General features: G+C 39.4%; 1 protein-coding gene across 4 annotated transcripts in view; it reads left to right on the top strand.

Moving 5' to 3' along the window:
- The window catches only part of ATG10 (autophagy related 10), a 68,659-nt gene that overhangs the window by 38,251 nt on the left and 6,937 nt on the right, over positions 1-23,471 (top strand). For all 4 annotated transcript variants that reach the window (XR_005563819.1, XR_005563818.1, XM_039382116.1 and 1 more), the window contains exons 4-5: positions 7,905-8,031; positions 14,364-14,461. Coding sequence is in view for 2 of the 4 variants with exons in the window: in XM_039382116.1 (XP_039238050.1) it covers positions 7,905-8,031; positions 14,364-14,461 (225 nt within the window). In the remaining 2 variants the exon portion in view is untranslated. The remainder of the gene's footprint in view (positions 1-7,904; positions 8,032-14,363; positions 14,462-23,471) is intronic.

The raw sequence follows: 23,471 nt of genomic DNA, 5'->3' as shown, positions 1-23,471 counted from the left end.
TTTTAAGTTGAAATAGATAATTATGATTTAGTGCCATCTTTCTGCTTTCTTAGTAAGGGAGTTAGCATATGTACTTTAGCCTTAACATATAGATAATATAATTGGGTCTCCCGTATCCAAATAAGCCAGTTGTAATTCAGCCACATTGTTTATGATTGTTGCTTCTTATTGTTGTGCTTATATGATGTAGTCTACGGATAAGCTTAGATTGGCATCTCAAGTAACTTTCAAGTTGTATAATTTTGACAGATATTAACTTAATTGGATGCTATTTCTTTTTTGAAGTGGGTAGCATCCAAGTATTATGTTTCCTACAGTAAGTCACTGTCCCAGTGTCACAGCTGTTCCCTTACAGTGTCCTGGGTGGGCTCTAGTGCAGCCACTTCTAATTGTAACCCTTAATTTCAAATTTCTTGTTTTTACAACGCCAGATTTTGTGACGATTTGAGCATTTCTGTCTGTAAGTTTTTCATTTGAATTACTGTTAAACGCTGTCTGTCAGTCTTGGCATCATTTTCATACGGCTTCCCACCTGAGAAATTAATGAAGATTTGAGTTCGTCTTCTAAAAAGTAAAGGTTTGTAGGCATTTGCTGTCAGTCTCCCCGTTGAATTAAGCGTGGTGAAAACTGGGTTGCTGCTGAGATTCTCAAAGAAGAAATAATAATCCTTGTTCTTCTGAAATAATAAAGCTGACCTAAAATGCAGCTGAACTGCTAGTGTTGTCTTATGGCATAGCAGGGTTTTTTTTTTGGTTTTTTTTTTTGTGTATTGTGAAGCACAGATCCCCATCCTGGAAGCACTTCAGTTCAAAAGAAAGAATAATCTTGTGGAATAGTACTTAACCTCAAGTAGTAACTTACTTCAATTTATACAAATGCAAGATAATGAAAAAATGATGCGAAAATCCTTCAAAAGGAGGCTCAGGGGGGACTTTCTTGCTCTCTGCAACTCCCTACCAGGAGGGGGAAGCTGGGGAGGGGAGTGTAGGGCTCTGCTCCCAGGGAACAAAGGGCAGGACAAGAGGAAACAGCCTCAAGCTGTGCCAGGGAAAGGTCAGGTTGGACATCAGGAGGAGTTTCTCCCTGGAAAGGGTGGCCAGGCATTGGAAGGGGCTGCCCAGGGAGGTGGTGGAGTCCCCATCTCTGGAGGTGTCCAAGAAATGACTGGGCATGGCACTCAGTGCTCTGGGCTGGGTGACAAGGTGGAGATTGGGCACAGGTTGGACTTCGTGGGCTGGGAGGGCTATTCCAGCCTCAAGTTCTGTGATTCTGACTGAAAGGCTAGTGGCAAAAAAGAGAGGGTACAGGTACCACCATCTCCCAATTGCTTCTTATCTCCCCACACTTCCATGGGAAGAAGGACCGCTATAAATTCCTAATTCCAAGGAGTAACAGTGGCAGAGAATATTGGTAGGAGGTTGTGGAAGTAATTGAATCCCTACGGGTTGCAGGTGAGGCTGCTGTGATCCTCTGCAAGATGTGTGTCCATAGCTTCAGGTGGACTTTCTTTTTGGGAATTTCAGGTGGTCCAGGTTAGTCCATCCTCCCTCAACAGCTGGGCTGTGTTCCTCTGGCTCCTTTGATTTCCTTGCCTCTCCTCCCAGCTTTGCTCTTGTTCCCACCAGAAGAGGTTTCCTAGTGTGCCTTGGTGCTTCAGCTCTGTTCAGAAGACTCTTGTATTCTCTACATTAAAAGAAGAGAAAATGTTTTTTCTGGGGGAAGGAGAAAAGCCATGAAATTCTGCATTTTATATGTGACAACCTGGGAAGAATGAAGAGTGATTTTGTAGCAATTCACTACCTTTATGTGAAGACAAAATTCACAACCGTTCTGTTTTCATGGTCCATTGCTTCTTTTCCTTGAAAAGACTTTGCTTTCAGTTGTGATAGTGGTTTTGAAGCAATCAAAAGACAAATCTAATTTCCAGCTGTTAGAAATGATTGTTAATGCATGAGGAACTACTGCAGTTTTATGTGCCATGTCTTTTTGGTGTGGAAGTCTTGGTTTTGGTATGCCTTGAATGACAAAAGATTGTGTGTGGAGAAATTTTTTTCTGAGAAATAGTCATCCTAATAATGGCTGGATGCTTTCACAGTGTCAAAGTGCTGAATTCAGTCAGAAGACTTCCCTTTGGAAAATGACATATTTCAGGGATCAATTAGCTGTTTGCCTTAACTCACCTCTGAATTTTTCCATTGGTAACATAGTGGCTTTTCAAGGTAACTGTGTCTTTCAAAAGAAGGCTCTTTTAACATGGTATTTCAGGCATCACCAAATTATTTTAGGGCCACTTTCTTTCTCTGTTATTGAGTGTTTAACCAGGTTCTTCACTTGTTTGACTGAAATGCAATAAGTCCAGGACAGTGGGGAGGATTTTGTAGCTGCACAAAGAAAATAAATCCATAAGATAACTTTGTTATGCTTCAGACCACTTCTGTTATCCTCATGTTGCCTCATCTGTCACTGATGATGGCAGCACTCGAAGTTGTTGGATTCCCTACGTATATTTCACATAAAGGAGCAATTTATCAACATGTATAAAAATGATGCAACTAGTGGTGAAGTCTTTTGTACACCAGTCATATTACACTTAAATTATTACAGGCCATGGTACACTGCACTAATTTTGATTAGAGCCTGTAAATTTGAGCATAGTGAATGGAAAAGTGGAGGGAAAGGCAGAATCAGATCTGGAGGTTTGAGGTCTGTGTGAGGGGGATGACTTGAGATTCTGCACAGGGGGGACCAAAACCTGCAGCAAAATGACCTGCAGAGACTAGACCCATGGGGGCTGCAGGCAAGAAAGTGGGGCACGGTCTGAAAGCATGTGGGGAACACCCAGGAGGAATAAAGAGTGTAGATACAATCTCACCATACAACCACACCCTCCACACTAAGCTCTGATTTAATTCTCTCTGAGCACTGTCCTACCATTCAGTTTTTGTGTTCAGATCTCCCTGTTTGCCAAGGGGGGAGTGTGGAATGGAGAGAGGACCTGCTCCCTGAAAGCTCCTGTATTTCAATGGCAGCTCTTTGTCTCTGAGGAAAGGAGCAGCCATACATTTGTTTTCAGCTTTAGAGGCTGACTTGAAATTAAGTGTAAATGCATTCCAAGCAATGGAGTCAAATTTGCTTACTAATCTGGGCTGCATCTCGTTTTTCTCCTCCTCACACCGAAACCAGCAGTACCAGTAGCTGTGCCTGCGTCACCTCTTCCCAATCCTGCAGGAGAATCTCCCTGGAGCCTGGCTTGCAGCAGGAGTAAACAGGGGTCAAGGCAGCAGGAAAGGAGATGAGGGACATGGAAATGGGATAGATGTCAACAGTGACTTGAGATCCAGGAGAAATGTGTTGTTCTTTAAAACCAATTCTCTTAGCTTTTTCCCAGAAAAGGATCTGCTTCTTCATTTCAAAGAGGATTTGGGCTGAGCAAGGAAGTCTGGCTCAGCAGGTGAGGTGGAGATAGGGAAATGTTTGGTGTTAGTAGAGAAAAATCCCCATTTTATTAGGTAATTTTGTCACTTTCCCAGTTTACCCTGCCTGCCTTGCCGTTCCTTCACGATCTCCTTAACCCACACCTTCCCGCTGCTTCTCAGCCTGCAGAGCACAGGTGCCACCAAGGAGGATCCAAACACACAACTGTCCTGCTGTCAAATTAACCTGTCACCAGGGGTTTTAAACTTGCCTTCTTCATCAAGAGCAGAAACAAAACAAAAAGAGAAATAAATTTCTTCATAGCATTTTTAATTATTGCAATTTGGTTAAAACACCTTTTTTGTTAAGGTTTGAAATTACTTTTTTTTTTAAGGCAGATACGTTTGTTTTGTCTTTACAACTTCTAAGCAAAATTATGAATTTTTTTTAAGGTGTGTGTACGTATATGAGTGTTTTGCAGCAGTTATGAAATCTTCCAAATTTAAAATTGATTTTTATATTGTCTAATGTGGTAACTAAAATAATTCAGCATTAGCTCAAAAAAAGAGTTAGGACAATAATATATAAAATGAAAGGAAACTAGAAGAATTATACAAGTAAAAAATATAATACGCTATCATGGCATGTAAAAATTAAGCTGTGTGCGTTTTGTTTTTTTTTTTAATAAGTTACACCTGTGTTTTATATTTATGGTTTTATCAGTAGTTGGTTAAATACTGAAAGCCAAATCTTTTGGGCTGATATAAAACTCTCTGGGGCTCCCTAGCTCTGTTCAGCCATGCATAGATTTTTAGATGTTCCAAAGATCACCTAAAATGACTGTACTCCTTTTATTCATCTCATCAGCAAAGTTCATCTCATCAGCCAGAGAGATACCATCTAAACTTTTAGGCTACAAATTGTACTTTCCCAGCAAAAATACTGTGTGTTTTACTTACAGAGGCTGTAAAGTACAGGATTGCACATCAGCGATGTGTCTTTTTATGTCAGAAAATGGGAAATTGCTGTTTACTGAGAGGGAAGAGGATTAGAGTAGCCCTAAGAAGGATTCAGCTGTCTGCCTTTGTATGCAGATCTAAAATAGTCACAAATTAGCCATTTTACCCGTAAAGCAATGCGTACATGCAGCTTTTTTTTTTTTTTCTAGAACAATAGTATTGAATACATGAACAGGTAGTTTTGCCATTTCCAGAAGTACCTTTAAGGGCAGGGCAAGCTGGTGACTAAGCAATAGGCAAGGCCATGATGTCTGATGAAACATTAATGCCTGAGAAGCAGCATGATGTTGATTCCAGGAGGTTGGTCTGAGTGGGTTTTGTGAATTTTAATGTAGTATCAGTCCTGGGTACAGACTCTTTCTCTTCCCCACCCCTAAACACGTGAAAGCCAATCTGTAGCTGCATTATTTTAATTTTGTTTTCTTTTTTTTCCACAGGCTGCTTTTTTTTTTTTTTTGCAGCTTTTTGGGCTGCTTTTGGGTCTTTCTTTTGCTGTTCTCACTGAAGCCCTGATCAACTTTAAAGGCAATTCAGCATACTGTAAAGAAGCAATTTATATCTTCCTCAAGATATATATTTTTTAAGGTGTATTTTGTATCTAACAGCGGGTATGATTGATGTGAGGAGGAAAAGACTTCCTTAGTCAGTTACAGATGTACATGGGAGCTGGGCATATCATACCTGACCTTACCTGGCCGGTGAAGTCAGGTACAGAAATCACCACTGTCCCTTCTGGCACGTTGTCTTCAGTATCTCTTCACATGCAGCTTTGAAAACTAGGTTAACACAGAGAGCACTTTTTTTAATGTTCCCTTTCAGTGCTTTAGATGCCTGTTCCCTGATAAGCTAAAATCAACCATTCCTGCAGCCATGTAGAATTACCCAGGAAACTTCTGTTCTGTGACCATCTGTGAGCTTCTCATTTAGTGTCCAAAAATGTACCTTCAGTTCCTTGGTCTGCAGCTTCCCAAGCTCTGGGCTTTCCATTTGTGAACTTCTATCCATTTGCCTCAGCAGCATCTGGTTGTCAAATACTCTAAAACTGTGGAAAATCACACCAGAAAAAAACCCTGAAAATATTTTGGGTGTTACAGTTTATCAGTTTTTATATTTCCTTATAGATCGATCCATCGCTGAGTTGCGTGAGGATGCGAGATAAAAATGCAAAATAGCTTTAAATTTCTTGTGTGTTAAGCCAGCATAGTGTTCAGAGGATGCTGTTTCTTGTTTTCTGTTCAATCTTTTTTTTTAATTTTGCTTGGACAGAGACCATAAGCCAATATTCAGAGTTGCTTGGCAGTAGCCAAGTTGTGAAATGCACACCCAACCTGTGGGGCATTATGGTTGCTTAGTTCATGCATGTAAATCTGGGAGTTTGAGCACCGAACAAGTCCACACCCATAGGGTCTTCTTGGAAAGTTTGTTCTAACATTTACTCTTAATGGCATTATTAATTTAATGGTTCCGTTTTCAGAGTCATTGAGTAATGACAGTTTTTAGAAAAGTCCAAACAACTTAGTGCTTAGCACTGTTTGAATATTAATTTGAAATGTTATGAAGTCTGTGCTGCAATTGGGGTATATGTCAATGCAGTTAGTTCCATCTCTTATGATTTAGTTCAAGTCTACTATAACTTTACTACTTTACACTATAAATATACATTAACAGGTAAAAAAAAATAATCTCAGTTTTAGAAGCATTATTAACAAAAACTACCCCTGGCAAAAAGCCTTTAAAGAAAGTAGATCAGAGAATTTTTGGTGGATGCATTTGATTTGTCTTTTTGGCAAACAAAATCAGATTATTTAAGGATACAGTTTTAAAATGGTCTATACTAAATGTAACAAAGAGAGATGCAGCTGTAGTAACTTTACTGTGCCAGTTACTGTGTGTCATGTGAAAAGGAGGGGGGTCTACCCCAACCCTTGGTGTGTGGGAGATTTTCTTGATCCTCAGTGCTTTATTTGTCTGTTGGAGCCCCAGGAAAGCTGAGACTCCTGTGCCCAATCAGTCTGTCAGTGTCCCGTGAGGGGACCCTTCACTGAACAGATTCACAGGGTTGGAGGGTGATTTGACTGCCCTTTTCAGGAGGGGCTCAGGCAACCGTGTGGAGACCCCTCAGTGGATCTTCCCAGCCTGTTAACCACCACTGGCAACTGCCAGCAGCTGTGAAGGACTCACTCTAACAGTTTATGGAATACCACTCTTTATTAATACAAATTGGGACAGGTTAATAAGGTTCAAAGTCATCAGTGGTAGTGTCTGACTGCAAAAATGAGTTTAAAGCGATCTAATATCCTCTAAAGCAAGCACAAGCTCTAATCCTAGAAACAGCATTCAGTGCACATAGAGCATGTTTCTTACCCAGTAGGCCCCTATAGGGGGGAAGACAACATATGCCAGCAATTTCAGTGGAATCTTCCTCAATTTTCCTCCTATCCTCAACTTACTTCTATACTATTTCTTTAGGTTAGGTGGAGCTTGAGTGATTTCAGTCATTAATACCTGAAAGGAGGTTGTAGCCAGGTGGGGGTTGGTCTCTTTTCCCAGACAACTATCAGCAAGACAAGAGGGCACGGTCTTAAGCTGTGCCAGGGGAGGTTTAGGGTAGATATTAGAAAGAATTTCTTTACAAAGAGGATGGTCAGACATTGGAATGGGCTGCCCAGGGAAGTAGTGGATTCTCCGTCCCTGGAGGTTTTTAAGACAGCACTGGATGTGGCACTTAGCCATGGTCTCGTAGTGGATCAAGGGTTGGACTTGATGATCGCAGAGGTCCCTTCCAACCCAGCTGATTCTATGATTCTATGAATACTTTATCTCTGATTGATGTAAACTCACTTCACATACTTAATGGGTGTGGTCACATCTTGGCTTCCAGGGATTCAGTATAATTGTTGGCTCAGCTGCAGAGCATCTTCATGTCTGTCTCTTGGTTGACAGGTACTATGTGGTGTTTGAACTAAAAAGTGCCCCCATGTTCCCATCCCTGCAGGGATTTTTATGGAGTGAGGCCATAAAAAATGAGGCCTCACCCTCTCTTCCATCCCCTTTAGCAGATGCTTATCATTGTATAGGGAACCTTTGTGTCTCCATCCAGGGAGATGCATCTGCATTTTACCCTATAATTCTTAGTCTCCTCTAATTTTTAACCCCAGCCATCTTCCCACACTGTGTCATAAAGATTTTCAGAGATTTCAGGTCTTCTTTTAGAAAGATCTCAGTTCTGGAAATGCTTACACGTAGTTCACAGTTTGTGGAAGTTAGTATGTAAGAAGTCTTTGAAGGTTTTGGACTTCAGTGGTTTTCTTGCTAGTGTTGAAAAATTCCTTTGGGAATTTACATGAGTACTGCTGTGAAAGGGGTGGTTGCCATTATTTCTGCTCTGTGCATTTATTGAATTTGTGATAATTTCCCTTGATGCAAATGCAAAAGTTGATGTATTGTCCTGTTCATTTTTGTTGTTTTAGGAGTCTTTGGATGATTCTCAAGTAGCTGGAGTTTGTACAACAGAAGAAGTGATTCGCTATGAGTATCATGTCTTGTACTCCAGCAGCTACCAAGTACCTGTGCTTTATTTCAGGGCATGCTTTTTAGGTAAGACCGACCAATTGTGTATTAAATATGTGGGATGCAGTAGATGTTAAAGACATGAATTCTTGTGTTAAAGTGAGGAACAGATGTGTAAAATAAGAAAGTAAGAGATGACGCTGCTCTCCAGTAAATTTTGTAACACAGAGCTTCAGGACCATGGAATAGATGATATCACCTCAGCCTGAGGGAGGCTGAACTTTGGCTCTTGGCATCTTGCCTGTGGTTGACTAAAACTGCTGGTCATTTTTCTTGTTCCTTTTCTTGAAATGACTGCAGAAACTTAATGCAGCACGTTTGAATTGGGCCACGCAGTAAGTGGGCATAATCACAGAGCTTGTGTGTTTCTTTGGAGCCTGAATTTGAGTCAAAAGGTTGGGGTCTAAATGTGTCTTTAAAATTGTATGCTGTTTTCTGTTTAAATTTGCTGCTTAAGGGAAAATAAAATAATACCGATATGGTATTGAGTTTTTGTGTTTAAACTGGCTCTGGAGGCACTAACTGATCATCTTTCCTTCCTGAAATATGCATCTTGTTACCTAAGGCTGCTGTTTGTGTCACTTATTTAATCAGCAAACAGAGTGATCACACTGTGGCATTGGCTGTGCTCTGTTCCTCACTGCCCAAAGTCTGTGTCCAGCACTGGTACAGGCTGCCCGGGGCAGTGGTGAAGTCACCAGCCCTGGAAGTGTTCAAAAAACGTGTGGATGTGGCACTTGGGGACAGGATTTAGTGCTGAACATGGCCATGCTGGGTTAAGGCTTGGACTCAATTTTAGAAGTCTTTTCAGACCTAAATGATTCAGTGATCAACATCTTTTGTGTTTTGAATAATATCTTACCTTTATCTAGATAAAGATGTCTGAATGTTGCCAGTGATATCTTTTCTTTTTTAATTAAAAAGTAGCTTAAGCTGCTTTGAATGTGTTTAGTAGATTTAATCACTCTCTGCCTTATATTGTTTAATGGTTTCTAATTTTGCAGTGTTGGCATTTTGAAAGGCACTTCACATTCAAAATTGGAGAACAAATTCTCATAGACTCCCTGGTGGAAAGATTTTAGTCTGAGGTGCAGTTTCAGGAATGGATAATTTGGGGTAAATTTTCAGACTGGGACATGGGGAATTGGGGACATTGCTCTGCCTTTACCACCAACAGAACTCATTTGCACACATCCTGCTGCAAATTTATTTCTAGTTTTATTACAGGCTTTTACAAATGTGCACTGTTTTGCCTTTAAACTTGTTGTGCAGACAGGAAGACAAAGGAAGTTTTGCTATGAGAGACAGGTTAACCTATTTGTGGTCCTGAAAAATGTAATTTTCTTCATTTTTGCTGAATTAATAGTTCACTGTCTCTACAAGAAGAGGATGGAGACACTGCAGGTAGAGGAAGTAGGACACTATCTCTACTGTACTGTACTTTCATATAATTAGTATTCACCATAAGCAGTTAATCACCAGAGAAGAGCTCACGGAGACAAAACCAGTTGTTTAGCTTGTCAGCATCAGGGAATCGGAGGTGTTGAAACATGACTCCTTATAGCTGGAAGTGGGTATTACAGGAGCCAGTGGATGATCTAATGCACAATCATGGTATTATGTGCAAACAGCTCCCCTTGCAGTACAGAATCGTAATTGTTTCTGCAAGTACAATTACCTTTTAAAACACTTCTTGGGAACCTTTCACAATGGAGAGCAAGGGCTTTTTTTGGATACTTCCTGAAGTCACCTGGGTTCTCTTTTAGCGTTTAAGTATACCTGACTCTTGAAGAGAGAAGGATACACAATGGTGGCAATAAGTGCGTTTCCTACAATGTTTTCAGCAAGTACTCTCTGATTTAATTACGGATAGCTTACCTTTGAAATTCTGTCTTCCCCGCATGTTGTTTGCCTGCTTGTGCTGTGCTGTCTGAAGGTCCCAACATGGAGTTTTTGGGACTGTGTAGGTGACAGTTGCTCACAATCTCTTGAGATACCTGAGCAGTGTATGTTTTATCTTGTCCCAAACCTGGTATGAGGAAAATTCAAGGTAATGCCCTGAGATTTTTTTCCTTTGAGGTAATAGTCTTCATGTGATAGGCTCCTCACCTTGTTTCTCAGACAACGAGCAATACTCACTGCGTTCCTCTGAAATAATCAAGGAAGAATTTTCCAGACATCTTCGTCAATTTCCCAGTCTAAATTCCTACCATTATTTGTAAATTAGGTAACAGAATCAATTCCTCACCAATGTCTTGTGAGCTGTTCATGATTTCCCTTGAATCCTGTCCGTACTGATCCTGATGTTAATTAGAGCTGTTGCAGGGGGTGGAGCTGAGCTATAATCCTTCCAGGATTTCCACAGCCCTGTCCAGTCTTGCCTTCCCCAGGAGTGGGACACTCCTGAATGCAAAACTCTGCTTCCTCCCTGGCAGTGTGTTCAATGGCCATTACACCTAGATGATAATAATAATAATAATAATAATAATAATAATAATAATTCTGTTCAACCTGATGGAGTAGTTTTGTCGTATTCACTTCCTCACTTTGTGTGTTCTAACAGCAGCTGATGCTACCTGTGCAAATCTGCCAGACTCTTGACAAACTCTTCTCAAATGATGAAATCCTACCTTTTTCCCACTGTATGTGAGTCCAGTTCCCATTGACTTGGTCTCTCACAGTCCCTCCTAGGAAAAAGGCTCCCTGTAGAGTTACTGGGGGGATTTTCCTGTCATTTTCAGCTTGGTTGGCATCTTTAGGAGCTTGTGTCAGTGAAGACATCCAGTGTTCACTCCTCTCTTCTACCAGTTATGTTCAACCGCTACAGATCACTTCTTCCTGCAGAAGGGAAAAAGTTGCATTGTGTCCTTACCCTTGCTGCTGTCTAAGTTGGATGAAATAGCTTATTTTCTGGAATTCATGTATAGACCTCTTTTTTTTTTTGAGATGAAGTTTGATACGTAAGGTGGTGTAAGGTAAGGTTTGAAATTTTAATTGCAGCAGAACTTAAACATTCTGAGACACATCTAAACTTCTTGGTAGTCTCTGGGTGTAGATTTACAGAGAAGATCTTGTTCTGTGCAAGGACAAATATTTCAGTTGAAAATAATGATTAAAGTGTGATGAGCGTGTCTGGAAAGATGCTTGGGAACATTATAGGATGCCAAGAAGATATTTTTAGGCTACGTGTATACACATAAGAAACATTTTTCACTACCTCATGATGCTTCCCCACGTGGCATATATTCCTAAATTCAGACTTCCTGAAGTCACAGTCTGTGTCAGGAGCTCAAGGCAGTGGTTCCAATACCTCAGAGGCTCCTTTCCCCAAAATCAGCCTTATGCCTGCCATACCTTCCAGAAATAGGAGCCTCTCTTCCTTTCTCTGCCTTTGGGACTATCGGGTAGGTAGTTGAAGAAATGCATGAACCCCTGCTGACATCACCCCTGCTGATATGTGATGTCAGCAATTAGCCCTCTTAGAGACAGATGGTGTAGGCAATTATCCTTCCTCTTCAATGCTGGCATCGGCCGGATGGGCTGGGCTAGGTCCAGTAAGCTTTCTTTAATCAGCAGAGTATTCACCTCTTTTCTTAGTCTTTAAGAGGCCAAGGAACTTTGGTCTTTTCCTGAACCATCCTTCATCTGAAGCCATACATTCAAAAACCTCTTGTCATAGATTAAAAAACCAGAGTGAGGTAGCAACCACACAATCACAGGTGAGCACAGGCACCATTCAGGAATTACCTTGCCTGCTAAGAAAATAATGGCTTATCTCGCACTTCTTGTTTTTCCTGAAAAGTTACAGGAATCATCATGAATGCTGTCTAAATACTGAAAAGAAAGAGCAGAACTAGTGGGAGTCAGCAAGGGCTTCAGCCTTACTCCTCTAGGAAAGAGAGAAGGAATTGGGTTTTGAAGCTGATCTGTTCAAAATCTATCTAGCTCTGTGACATATAGCTAAATCCCTGCCAACAAAAACCATGCTAATCAGTGGTTAGGGAGAGTGAGCTTCTGAAGTGGTATAACTTCCTCTAACCCTGAAGGCATGACTTTCTGTATTCATAATCATACTGGGCCTGGCTGAAGCACTTTCCAGAATGCAGATTTACTCCCTGAACTCAGAAGCGTGTAACCACCATGTCCTTTCTCAGAAATACAGCTGCTCTTAAGACCATGTCCCTTAAGAACTGGTTTTATTGTGGCTTTGGACATAAATGAGATTGAATAATTTGTATGATTTGATATTCCCTTTAGCTGTAATGGTTTTTTTCTCTTTTGGCAACAGTTTAAGATTGTTTTTTTATAAAATATGTCAGAATGATGCCTCAAAACAATTTTGTGCACCATTTCACTCAAAACTGTAAAAAATCCCTTTAATTGAGAATGTCAGAAATGATTAAAAACTTTAAATTGGGAATCTCAGAAATTGCTAAATTACTAAAAGTTTTAAAATTATTAAAATTATTAAAAACTTTAAATTGGGAATCTCAGAAATTGTTCAAAGCCCTCCGTAAACATCAAGAAAACAGAATACAGCAACTTGGGAAGCCTCAAAATTTTCTCTGAGAATATATGTGGAATTTGCCTGCCTAAAGAATTTCCAGTCTTTGCAAGAATTAAGATACCAGCTGAGAGCTGCAACTCGTCTGTGGTGACATGATTAACCCCAAGTGGGCCATCGAGAAGCTTTTCTCAGAAAAGTTTGTTGTGGTCTAAACAGTTTAATAATAAAACTATCCCAGCTAGGGTTGGGATGAGCCTTGGGACATGGAGCAAGCTGTGTCCTCGTGGGTAAGTGATGAGTAAATGTAATAATGGTGAATCGGGAGCCTCTGCCTTCCTCTCCTGCCACTTCTCTTGGCTTGGTGCTGCTGTTTCTTCCTCTTTCTGGCTGAACTTCCTGAGTTCAGCTCCATCACGGGGAAGAATGAGGCACAAAGCCAAGAGGCTGTTGGCTCAGAAGGTGCCACAGTGGCCCCCTTGTTGCCAGCAGCAACAATTACTGACTGCTCTGCCAGCCCACATGGATATTAGAAGTCTCAGTGGGTAGCAAGAATGTGCAACAGGGCTGCTAAACACGTGAGAGTGCTGGCAGCCCTGGAAAAATGGGTCTAAAAGTGCCCAGAGAATACAGGTCTGTGTTTTGGGCAAGTCTGGGAGCTTGAGAAAGAACTGGATTCGCTGCACGGTAAACACAAAACTCAGTTTTACCTATAATATGTTTAATACTTTAATAATATTTGATTACTTCTATAAATGAGATTAACAGAGTCAGAGTAATCCACCTGTACAATCTGAATTTGCTCAGGTGTTACTATAAAAGTTCACAAGAGAAGGTGTACAGAACAAAATGTGGAGTGCCAAATCAAATGTTGCATTAGGACGTGTTATTCTAGATTTTACACTTGGACTTACTCTGCAGGTTGAAAACGGAATTGCAGGTATGCATGGCATCTTCTGTTACCTACACACAGGTGATCTGAGCATAAATATATCCTTCTAAAGTTAATTACATTAGAATTTAGAAAAATTAGTATTTGCTAATACAAATTTCTTAGTATTAGCAAACCATCTCCAGTGCAGCTGTGGTATCTTCATCATAAGACAGTGGACATGATGGTCTAACAAGTCTCATGTCCATGAGGATGCCATGGAATAGCTGGTTAATATGCTGTTACCCTCTCAGATAACTTTAATTGCCACATGATTTTGCTATAAGTTCAGAACTTGGTGCTTTTTTATAAATATATATGCAGAAAATAAAAGAGAGGCAGTAGGCAGCTGGTTGGAACTTATGTCTAAACATGGCATTCAAATGTTAATTGTGTGAATAACTCCTTTTCATTTTACAGACATGCAAATGTCAGTAGAATAAAACTATTTGTCAGAGGATGATGATTTCTGACACCTGATAAATGCCAAGATGAAGCTACTTATTGAAAGTATATCAAAATACTCTGTTTGCCATAAACAAATGCTCATTAAAAATTGACATGCTTATTTTCTAAGTAGTCGACACTAATATCTTGGCATAATTCTAGTGTCACAGGTAAAAATCTGATGCAACAATACCATATAAATGGAGCTCAAGAAAAAAATTAAGGGCCTGTAGGTTACGAAAATGCAGCAAACTTTTATCTGCAGAATTTTGCTCCTCAGATTTTCCCACTCTCTCACTATTAATTGGATGTACTTATGCACTAGATAACTCTTCATGGTGTTATTTTGTGGTTTTAAATTAATCTCATCCAAACTTTTATTTTACAAAATTAGCTTTAGTTTTGCTGCTTTGCTATTGAATATTAAAGATATGCTTAAGAGCTTTGGCTGGGCGCGGTTGTTTCTCCCCATTGCAGATGGAAGACCTTTAACTCTGGAGGAAATATGGGGAAGTGTTCATGCATGTTACCAGGATCGTCTGCAGGAGGGGCCCTGGGACACCATCACACAGCAGGTGAGGATCCATTGGTCTTTTACAAAACTTGGGAATGCAGTATATGCCTGAGAATCCCCAGTGGCCTTATTCCTTCCCTGGACACAAGTAATAAATATAAATATAAAAATAAATACATAAATATATATGCATACACGCGCGCACACAGACACAAGTCTAACTCTGTGCTTAGCCAGTTACCAGCAATAGTTTCAGTTCTGGTTTTGAAAGGATATATATTTAAGGCTTAGTTTGACAGTGTCTCACATTTAGAATACTCTTCCAACACCCATCCGTAAAAATTCAGGCGATTTCTGAGTAATCGTGGATTTGGGTTAATACAAAAGTAGACTTATTTATGTAAGTAAAATATATTATTGTAACACTTCACGCGTTGTCTTGTAATGAAATTACCAAAAAATAATGTGTGTCATTTTCAGTTTTAAATAGACTTGCAATCCTCGGGACTGAATGAGAGAAAGTTGGTCTCTCATCAAACAATAAGTTATTGCAGTCTAATAGTGAAACATGGTTCAGAGCTGACTTGGTTGCTCTGATCTCTTCCCTGTTACTCCAGCTCCCCAGTGCAAGTTTGGACAAAGACTAGAGACTCTCCAGGTGTGAATTTTTTTTCCCATCAGACCAAAATACCAATGTGTCCTTTACCCCTCTCCTTTCCTTCCTTAATTTTTTGGTTTTAGCTTTTTCCAGGTCTCTTGCCACAGCAGCTGACACAACGGGGATGTGACTTCCACTGAGTTCTACAGGTGTTCCCCTAATTAAAATAATACGGTTTAATTACAGGATACCTACTTGTAGATGGTACTCAGCCATCTACAGTGGGAACATGAGCAGCATTTTTGTTTTTTGCAGCCATGGACTATTATTTGTATTATGACAAACATTGTTTTTCTGGTATTTGCTGTGCATGTCTGAATTCCAGTTGAGAGTTGGCAGATTCTTGTAATACACACTTTTACATAAAGCATTAGTTACCTGGCTTGTCTGTGAATGAAGATGAGAAAATTAGATTTTAATAAAATGATGTAATAATGTGACACTAGTGAGAAAAAGACATAAACAGTATGTTCAGAATGTGTAAAATCAGAGTGGTGGAAGCCAAAAGGAAAAACAGGTCACTCTCACAGGGGGGTTATTTTTGCCTCTTAAGGGACAGTAAAGTAAAAACTGTCCTGCGTCTAATAATTGGAGTTTTGTGTAAGAAATATACACAAAAATTTTTGCAGAAACGGGGTTTTTGGGTGGCAAAATGTGTGAAGAGATGAACCTGTCTCTGTGACACCTCTCCAGAGGCAGTTCAGCCACTGTGAATCCAGTGACAAACATGAGCTAAGAGGAAAAAAAGAACATTTTGGAGAAATTTAGCAAAGTTATAGCAGCAAAATGTGACTTTCTGTTGAAATAAGGAGATTATGGAAGATAATAAAAACACACTGTAAGCACTAGCCTGCAAGCCTCAGATCAAAGCAAGAGTTAAGTCTACAAGAAAAAGAGAACTTTCCCCTCCTCAGATGAATCAGGGCTCTGAATTGCAATACGGAGCTTTCCCTCTCTGCTTCTCTGCTGACCCATTTTGTTATGTGGGTTAGGCTTTGCCTGCAGGGACACAGATTCTACAATACAAGTCACTGGGCAGGCTCATCAAATCAGACTTGAACACTCAGTACACATGAACAGCACAGAGAAAAGGTTTAAGGTTTTAATCCAAAACAGATACAGATTTTAAATGGTATAAGCACTCCACCACTGGGAGGAAAAACGGAGCTTACCATTGCCCACACATATTACTTAGCTTTTAACTAGGGCTGATTTGTCCTTTGATTGCAGATTAGGAAAAGAAAGACTTACTGTCTGGGTTTTTTTGTCCTTCCAGATCCAGAATCTTACACTAATCATTTGGGACCTTTATTCCACTGTGTTTTATGAAATGCAGGTGCCATGCCTGTGCACATTTCTGATACAACTGTATTTTGGCTTATACTCTCTGTGGTAAAATGTATCTGAGATCAGGAGCTGAGACATTGCCTGAACCCCAAAGAATGTAGGTATTTGGCATTTACTGAATTTTAGGTAAAATTTGGACTTCTGTAGTTTTGATTATTGTAGAAAGTCATGCTCATTTTCAGAGAAAGCATCTTTGAATATTTTTACTGACTAGATTATTGGAAAAATCAGAAGTCAGTTACTTTCTCATAAATAAATTAACATGATAAGGTTGCATAGTATTTTATAATGATAATTGACAAATGGTGATGATTTAATTGCACTTCCTCTAGTAATAACCTTAAAATGCTCAAGTGAAGTTCCTGTGATTGGCTTTCTTCTGAGGTAAATCTCCCTGGTGCCTTCAGTCATCCCTTCTCTACATCCGGTGATAGCTTGCTTTAGCTGTTTTAAAAAATACAAATCAATTAGAACACACGGCTGTTTAACAAAACTTCTAAATGTTGCTACAGGTCTCTGTGGGTGTTTCCTGATGGCTTATAATGACATCAGTTTAGCACACCTGGTAAGGTCTGTGTGAGCTGGAAGTAGCTTAATTCTGCAATGACAGGAAAATTAAGGAGTATTTATGGATTAATGTTGCCTTCTAGAAATATTGCCAACTGTAGATTTTAACTTCTTTTTACAGAGATTCAGAAGTGGAATTGCAGATATTGCATGCCTTTCTCCTGAACAGCTTACTTACAACTTGATGGCTGGTTTTAGTGTTAGGTATTTATTTTACTTAGTTATATTAGTTATTTAAATATAATATAAAAATATAATATAAAATATTATATCAATCTTATTTATACTATATAAGGGTATACATATATATATTGCATATATATTACAAGTATTTACATATATGTATTACATTACATTTATACATATATATTACATATATTTGTATAAGTTATGCACAAATACATAGTGGCATTGTCTCAACAGCTCAAACATACTGTATGTGTGTAATATCCTTTTTTATGTAATATCCACATAAATATCGAGGTATAATAACCCAGTTAAAAAGGCAGCAGCCAGAAAGGACCATGAACAAATGCTAAACGATGAGGCAATTTGAAAGAAAAAAACGTCCACAAGAATAGGAAAAATGTTGAAAAACAAAGAACAGAGAATAGAGAACAGAAATGAGACAAATGGGAAAAATCTTCACAATTATAAAGGTGAAACATATTTTATCACATGTGCTTGGTGTAACAACCATGAATTTAAAAGACAAGGTTAAATAATGTTTAGATAATCTATAAAGGCTACATTTGACCTTTTTGTCATTTTGGAAATCTCTGAGGATGAGTGGTAGATGTGAAACAGCAGAAAGTGACTCTGTGGTTGTAGCTAGAGTTTCTGTCTTCAGACTGTGTGGTGTTGTTTGGGTCTTTGCTGTGGAAGTTGGAAATACATTAATTTTTCATCCTTTCTTTGCCCTGATGAATATTTATAGAAGTGCATACAAAGTAGAAGGACCTCAACAGGGGGAGGGACAACACTCAGAGAAAAATGCGTTTCTAAGACTATGATGAAGCTGAGTTTATTTATTTTATTAATTTTAATTCTTGTTACTCGTGCTAATCTGTGTCTTCATTGATTTTTTTTCTGAGTGGAAGCAAACTGGCAGGAGAATTTTAAAAGCTGATAAATGAACCTGATCGCAGTCAGTACTAAGTATCACCAACAGTTTTGTTTGTAACAGAGTGATGTTGTCATAAAGTCTGACCTTTCCCTGAGAAAACAAAGTCATAAAGACAATCGGGTGTGTGTGCTAAGGCTTAATCAATGCTTGGTGATGATGGAATGTAAAATCAAACATCCAAGGGTAGAAATCGAACTTTGTTATTACAGGAGGCTCAAAGGTTGAAAAACTAACCAATAAAACAGAACAAAAGTTTGGTGGCTTGAAGATCCTACAGAAAGAGTCTAAAAAACTGTCTAAATAGTCTAAAATCCTGTGAGTCAGGATTCCAGAGGAAATGGAAGTTCCAGAGCACATGTCCATCCATCCCTCCCCTCCTCTTTAACTAGCACTGCTCAGACATGGTTACTTCTGTTATCAACAGCCATGGGACGGAGCACTTCATGTGTCATACCTTGGCTCTGGGCTTGCCAGCAATAAACCTGCATTTTATTGGTTTAGCACAGAAAAAGTCATTCAGACCATTCTGACACTGACTGTATCTTAAGTCTCGGAATAGCAAGTGATCGGGAAGTTTGCATCTGTTTTTTTTCTCAAGCATTTATTTCTCAGTTTAATCTGAATGAGGTGTTTTTTCATCTGTCATTTGATACTTAGCAGGTAGCTGTAATGTAATCTGTTATATGTCTGCTCTGTCATATAAAAAGTCATCAACCAACCTAAACTACCCAAGTCACAGCACAGAACTGCACTATCTCTGTATTAATCCAGAGTCTGCTCTTTTTCAGTCAGGAGTTAAGAATCTGGAAGACATGTTCTTTATAGTACTTCAATAATCCTGTCCATTACATCACTTAATTTATAGCAGTGTTAACAGAAAAATCAATAAACATTATTTCTAAAATGGCAGGGATGTTAATAGTGTGATTTTAAAAAAGGAGAAAGAATCAAAACTCTGAACAGAACACACTGACATAGTGTTGTAGAGGCACATCTTGCTGGAAATGTGATAGGGAGGATTTAAATAATTTTGAAAAATGTGTGTAGGTCACTATTCTTAGACATAAAAATCTTTCTTGCCATATTGTGGGATTTTGCTAAGTGGGGAAGGCTGTATACAGTATATCTTAACAGAAGGTTGCTAAGACCGCTCTTAAATCATTTTGAGTCATATCAACAGTTGCTATGGATCCCCTGCTAATATTTTTGGAAAATTATTAGTACAACTTCCTGAGAAAAGGGAGTCTTTCAGTGCAGACTGGAAAGCTGTTTGACAGGGAGAAGACCTAGGGGTGGGAAAGCTGGGTGGATATTTAATTCCCACTAAAATTTTCTATGATATGTTGAACTTCTGAGGTTTAAACCAAACTGTAGTACTGTACAAGCTAGCAAGCAGGTTTTATTTTAAAACTAGGCATTAACTAATAATGTTTAGCTGCCCTACAGTGTAATCTTGCTTTTCCCAGTAAGACTTCATGGACATAAAACCTAGTCCAACTAACTTCAAGGCCTGGTACTATTGTTACTTGAGTTGATCGGTTTTTCTGAAATGAAGGTTCAGTAATATTTTCCACACAGGTACATAATCAATTAAATGAATGACAGTAGTAGTAGTATTGGTTCTCTTGATTATTTCCCATTCTGTAGAAAATGCCTAGCATTTACAGGTAACTTATGTAGCAGTGGTTCTGCATCCACAGATGTTTCCAAACAGAGATTTTGTGGTAAAAGTTGTAACAGCAACTTACTGTATGCCTGGTCCAGCATCTCTCCTTGTGCGCTAAGGTGGATTGCCCTTGTGTCTTCCCACTGCCATGACCTCTGATAGTTCACTGCTGGAAAATGAAGCTGGTTACTGAACATTCCCCCTTACTGAATGTTTTTGTTAAAAATTCTGAAATACACAATATAGATTGCACAACATGAAAGAAGTGGATATCATATATGGCACGTTCAGCTCCATTTGGGAGGCAACTGAAATGACCAAAAGGCAGTGCAAACTATTTTTTAATTTTATTTACAAAAACATTTTAAGTGCCACTTAAATGAATTAGGTACCTGTGCTAACAGAAAGCCATTTATATCTGAGCACCTGGGCTCTCAAGTGGTGAAGCAGATTGTATGAGCAGTTCAAAAGCAGTTAGACAAATTCATGAGACTACTTGTCCATAAATGGATGCAAAATGACCTGTCAGGAATGTCCTCCACCATTCTTGGTGCAGATATGCTGGAGCAGTATGAGGGGAGTGAAACACAGAGAGAGCCCAGACTTATGTTCTCTCAGAACAGCCTTTCCAACTGCTGCTGTTGGAGATGGGATGTGCTGCTGGAGGGACCGTTGGGATTCCTGGGATTCTAAAATGAACCCTTTCAGGGCACATTTGTCAAATGCCACTATGGATTTTTTGTTTTCCTTAAATTATCATTTTTTAATCAGGGTAGGAAATCTGTCTCCAGTGTCTTTTCCGTACTTCCACAGCTTGTTGGATCATTCCATTTTGCACCTTGGATGAATCTCATAACTTAAGAACAGATTTTAAATAGTAATTAATTAAGACTATATGCTACATAACTAAAATGGTGACAACTGAATTAATCTTATTTTGGCAAGCACGGAGGAAGAATCATCTGCTTATTTTCATAGGAAAATGGCTGAGATGCCATTTCTTGACAATGTAACTACGGACCTGCCAATTTTTAACTGTACAGTTTTCTTGAAGAATCCTAAATGCACAAGTTACGTGCTTGTGAGAAGCTTTAAAGCTTTAAAAAAGCCTGTTAAGCTTTAAAAGCATAGTTTTGCCTGAGTATCACATAGTGCTTTGATTCTTCTTGTTCTTAATGATTCAAACCTTATTATGTATGTATAAAATATATAATTATAGATCAGCTGTGTTGGCTATTCTTGATTACTGTTTTGCTTGTCCTGCATTACCTCTCCTGCCTTTCCTTTGTTAGCTATTCAATACCTTTAAAAATAATAAAGCTATAAAATGTAAAAAATGTATTACCACCTCTTCAAAACTGTAAATATTCTAGAATCAGGCAAATTTGGGGGACAAAATTTGAATTATAGAGTCACAGAATGGTTTGTGTTGGAAGGGACCTTTGTTGCAATCCATGATAGATTTGAAGAAGCAGGTACAAATTGGTAGGTGTGGTTCATCTCAAAAGAAATTCTGGCTATGTTAAGTGTCCTTACGGTTCTGTGTTGTAGGACCTGCAAAAGCACCTTTATTTTCCTCAGAAAAATGTAGCCATTTAATTGCCTTTTCAGCATGGGCTTCGTATTTGATGAAAGAAGGGTAGGATCCAGCTTAATTGACCATGTGGGGTTGGTGATAGTAAAGGTATGAATAAAAATATGTCACTAAAGTTGGTCGGTCTGTCTGTGGGAACTCATGTGGAACAGAGACATTAAATCATCAGGGCAATTGCAACTGCTTGTCTGCAAAGGGTGTAAATCAAATCACTCTGCAGCCTCTTCTGCCAAAGAGAGGTTTAGTAATGACAGCAATTTGCTTTTTTTTGATCTGGTTTGCACTTTTTTGTCTGATCAGGATCCCTTCAAGTTTAGCCTTGCTCGGAGCTGTTGCAGATTTATTTTGATTGTCTAAGAAAATACAGAACAGTGGTAGTTGCACTTTCACAGTCATTCTTCAGCAGCTGTTGCAGGCAGAAGGAGGTTGTTCCATCTTCAGCTACTGGATTTTATGGGTTCTCTGGATTTTATGGCAAAGTTAGAGAAACACTCCTCAGTAATTCCAGTAGGATGGCTTGGCTTCTGCTTGTAAATTGAAATCAAGGTGACTGTAAGTAAGTTACCTGTCCCAGATCAGAGAATCTCAGAGTGGTTTGGGTTGGAAGGGACTTCAAAGTCCATCTGGTTCTACCCCCTGGCATAGGCAGGGACACCTTCCACTATCCCCGGTTGCTCCAAGCCCCACCCAGCCTAGCCTTGGACACTTCCAGGGATGAGGCAGGCACAGCTTCTCTGGAAAATCCAGAAAAGTCCCTCTCTACCTTCCCAGGGAAGGCTTTCCCCCCAATAACCCTAAGTCAGTAGGATGGAGAAGCCCTATACAATTAGTATGCTATCAACAGCTTTATTACTATTATTTACATCTTCTAGGAGGATTATAATTACAGTTCCTTAATGTTGCATCTGCAACGTACTGATTCCATGCTAACAGTTTCCATTGAAGTAATTCTGTTATAGAGGAAAATCCCTCAAGTTCAACATATTTTAAGTTCCCAGCATGCAGTTACTCTTCTGGTTGTGGGACACAGGGTCAGTCGGAAGAGAAAAATCTTGCTACCTTATTTCTGATTGTGTAGAGTTGGATTTTATTGACAAGTAAGTTATTATTGATGTATTTAAAAATAAGGAATGAAAAAGAAGATGACAGACCGTGAATTCAAGAACATAAATTAGTTAGGGTATAATCTTGAGAGAAGAATTTTTACTCAAGACATTTACTTCAGTAAATGTGGTCAAAAATTGGGAAAAAGGGAAAAGCTTGCATCCTCTTTATTCATTACATCACTGTTTCCTTTTGCTACATGGAAGAGATTACAGGGACAGATTTTATTAATTATGCCTTCTTTTTCTGATCTGATGACTAGGACTGTGAGAACTGCTGGGAAAATATCTGACATCAACTGACACAGGCTGTGGTGTTTGCTAGTAGTATCCTGCATGAAATTTTTGACTCCCCTCCACAGATTTATTTTTGCAAAGCAGCATCATGCAAACCAGATCAGGACAGAGGCAGTTTCGGGCGCAGATCCCTTGCACTATCATCAACGGAGAGACCATAAATGTTGTGATGGATGCTTGAAGGCAGTTTAATGTAGCACTGGAGAAAATGGCACAGAAGCCATTACCTCTGGAAGAGCTGCAGTTATGACAGAGAAAATAAATGGTGCTGTTACAGGAGATGTACTGACAACAAAACTCCTGCTGGCTGGGGGAGGAGAGCAGGATACTACACACAATGACCTGTTACCTGAAGTGATGTTTATTTTTGGTTTAAATCTGATGTGGAGACTGCTTGATAAAATGATGTAATCCAGTCTGACAGAAGTTTTAGTCTTAATTAGACTTGTACTTGGGAGCTGCCCAGTCTTTGCTACTGTTGAGATTCATGTCTTGACATTTCCCTACTCACCACCTGTGCATGGAGGGTTGTACCTGCACAGCTGGGGAACAGGGAATGCTGTGCTGTCAGAGGGCAGGGTTAGATGGGATATTGGGAAGAAATTCTTCCCTAGATGGGTGGTGAGGGACCGGAATGGGTTTTCCAGAGAAGCTGTAGCTGCCCCATCCCTGGAAGCATCCAAGGCCAGGTTGGACAGGGCTTGGAGCAACCT

The sequence above is a fragment of the Pipra filicauda genome, unplaced genomic scaffold (genome assembly GCF_003945595.2).
Source record: "Pipra filicauda isolate LSUMZ 115617 unplaced genomic scaffold, ASM394559v2 scaffold256_size1097316_pilon, whole genome shotgun sequence".
NCBI lineage: Eukaryota > Metazoa > Chordata > Aves > Passeriformes > Pipridae > Pipra > Pipra filicauda.
The sequence above is the reverse complement of the archived record's forward strand: the minus strand, read 5'-3'. Positions and strand labels throughout refer to the sequence as shown.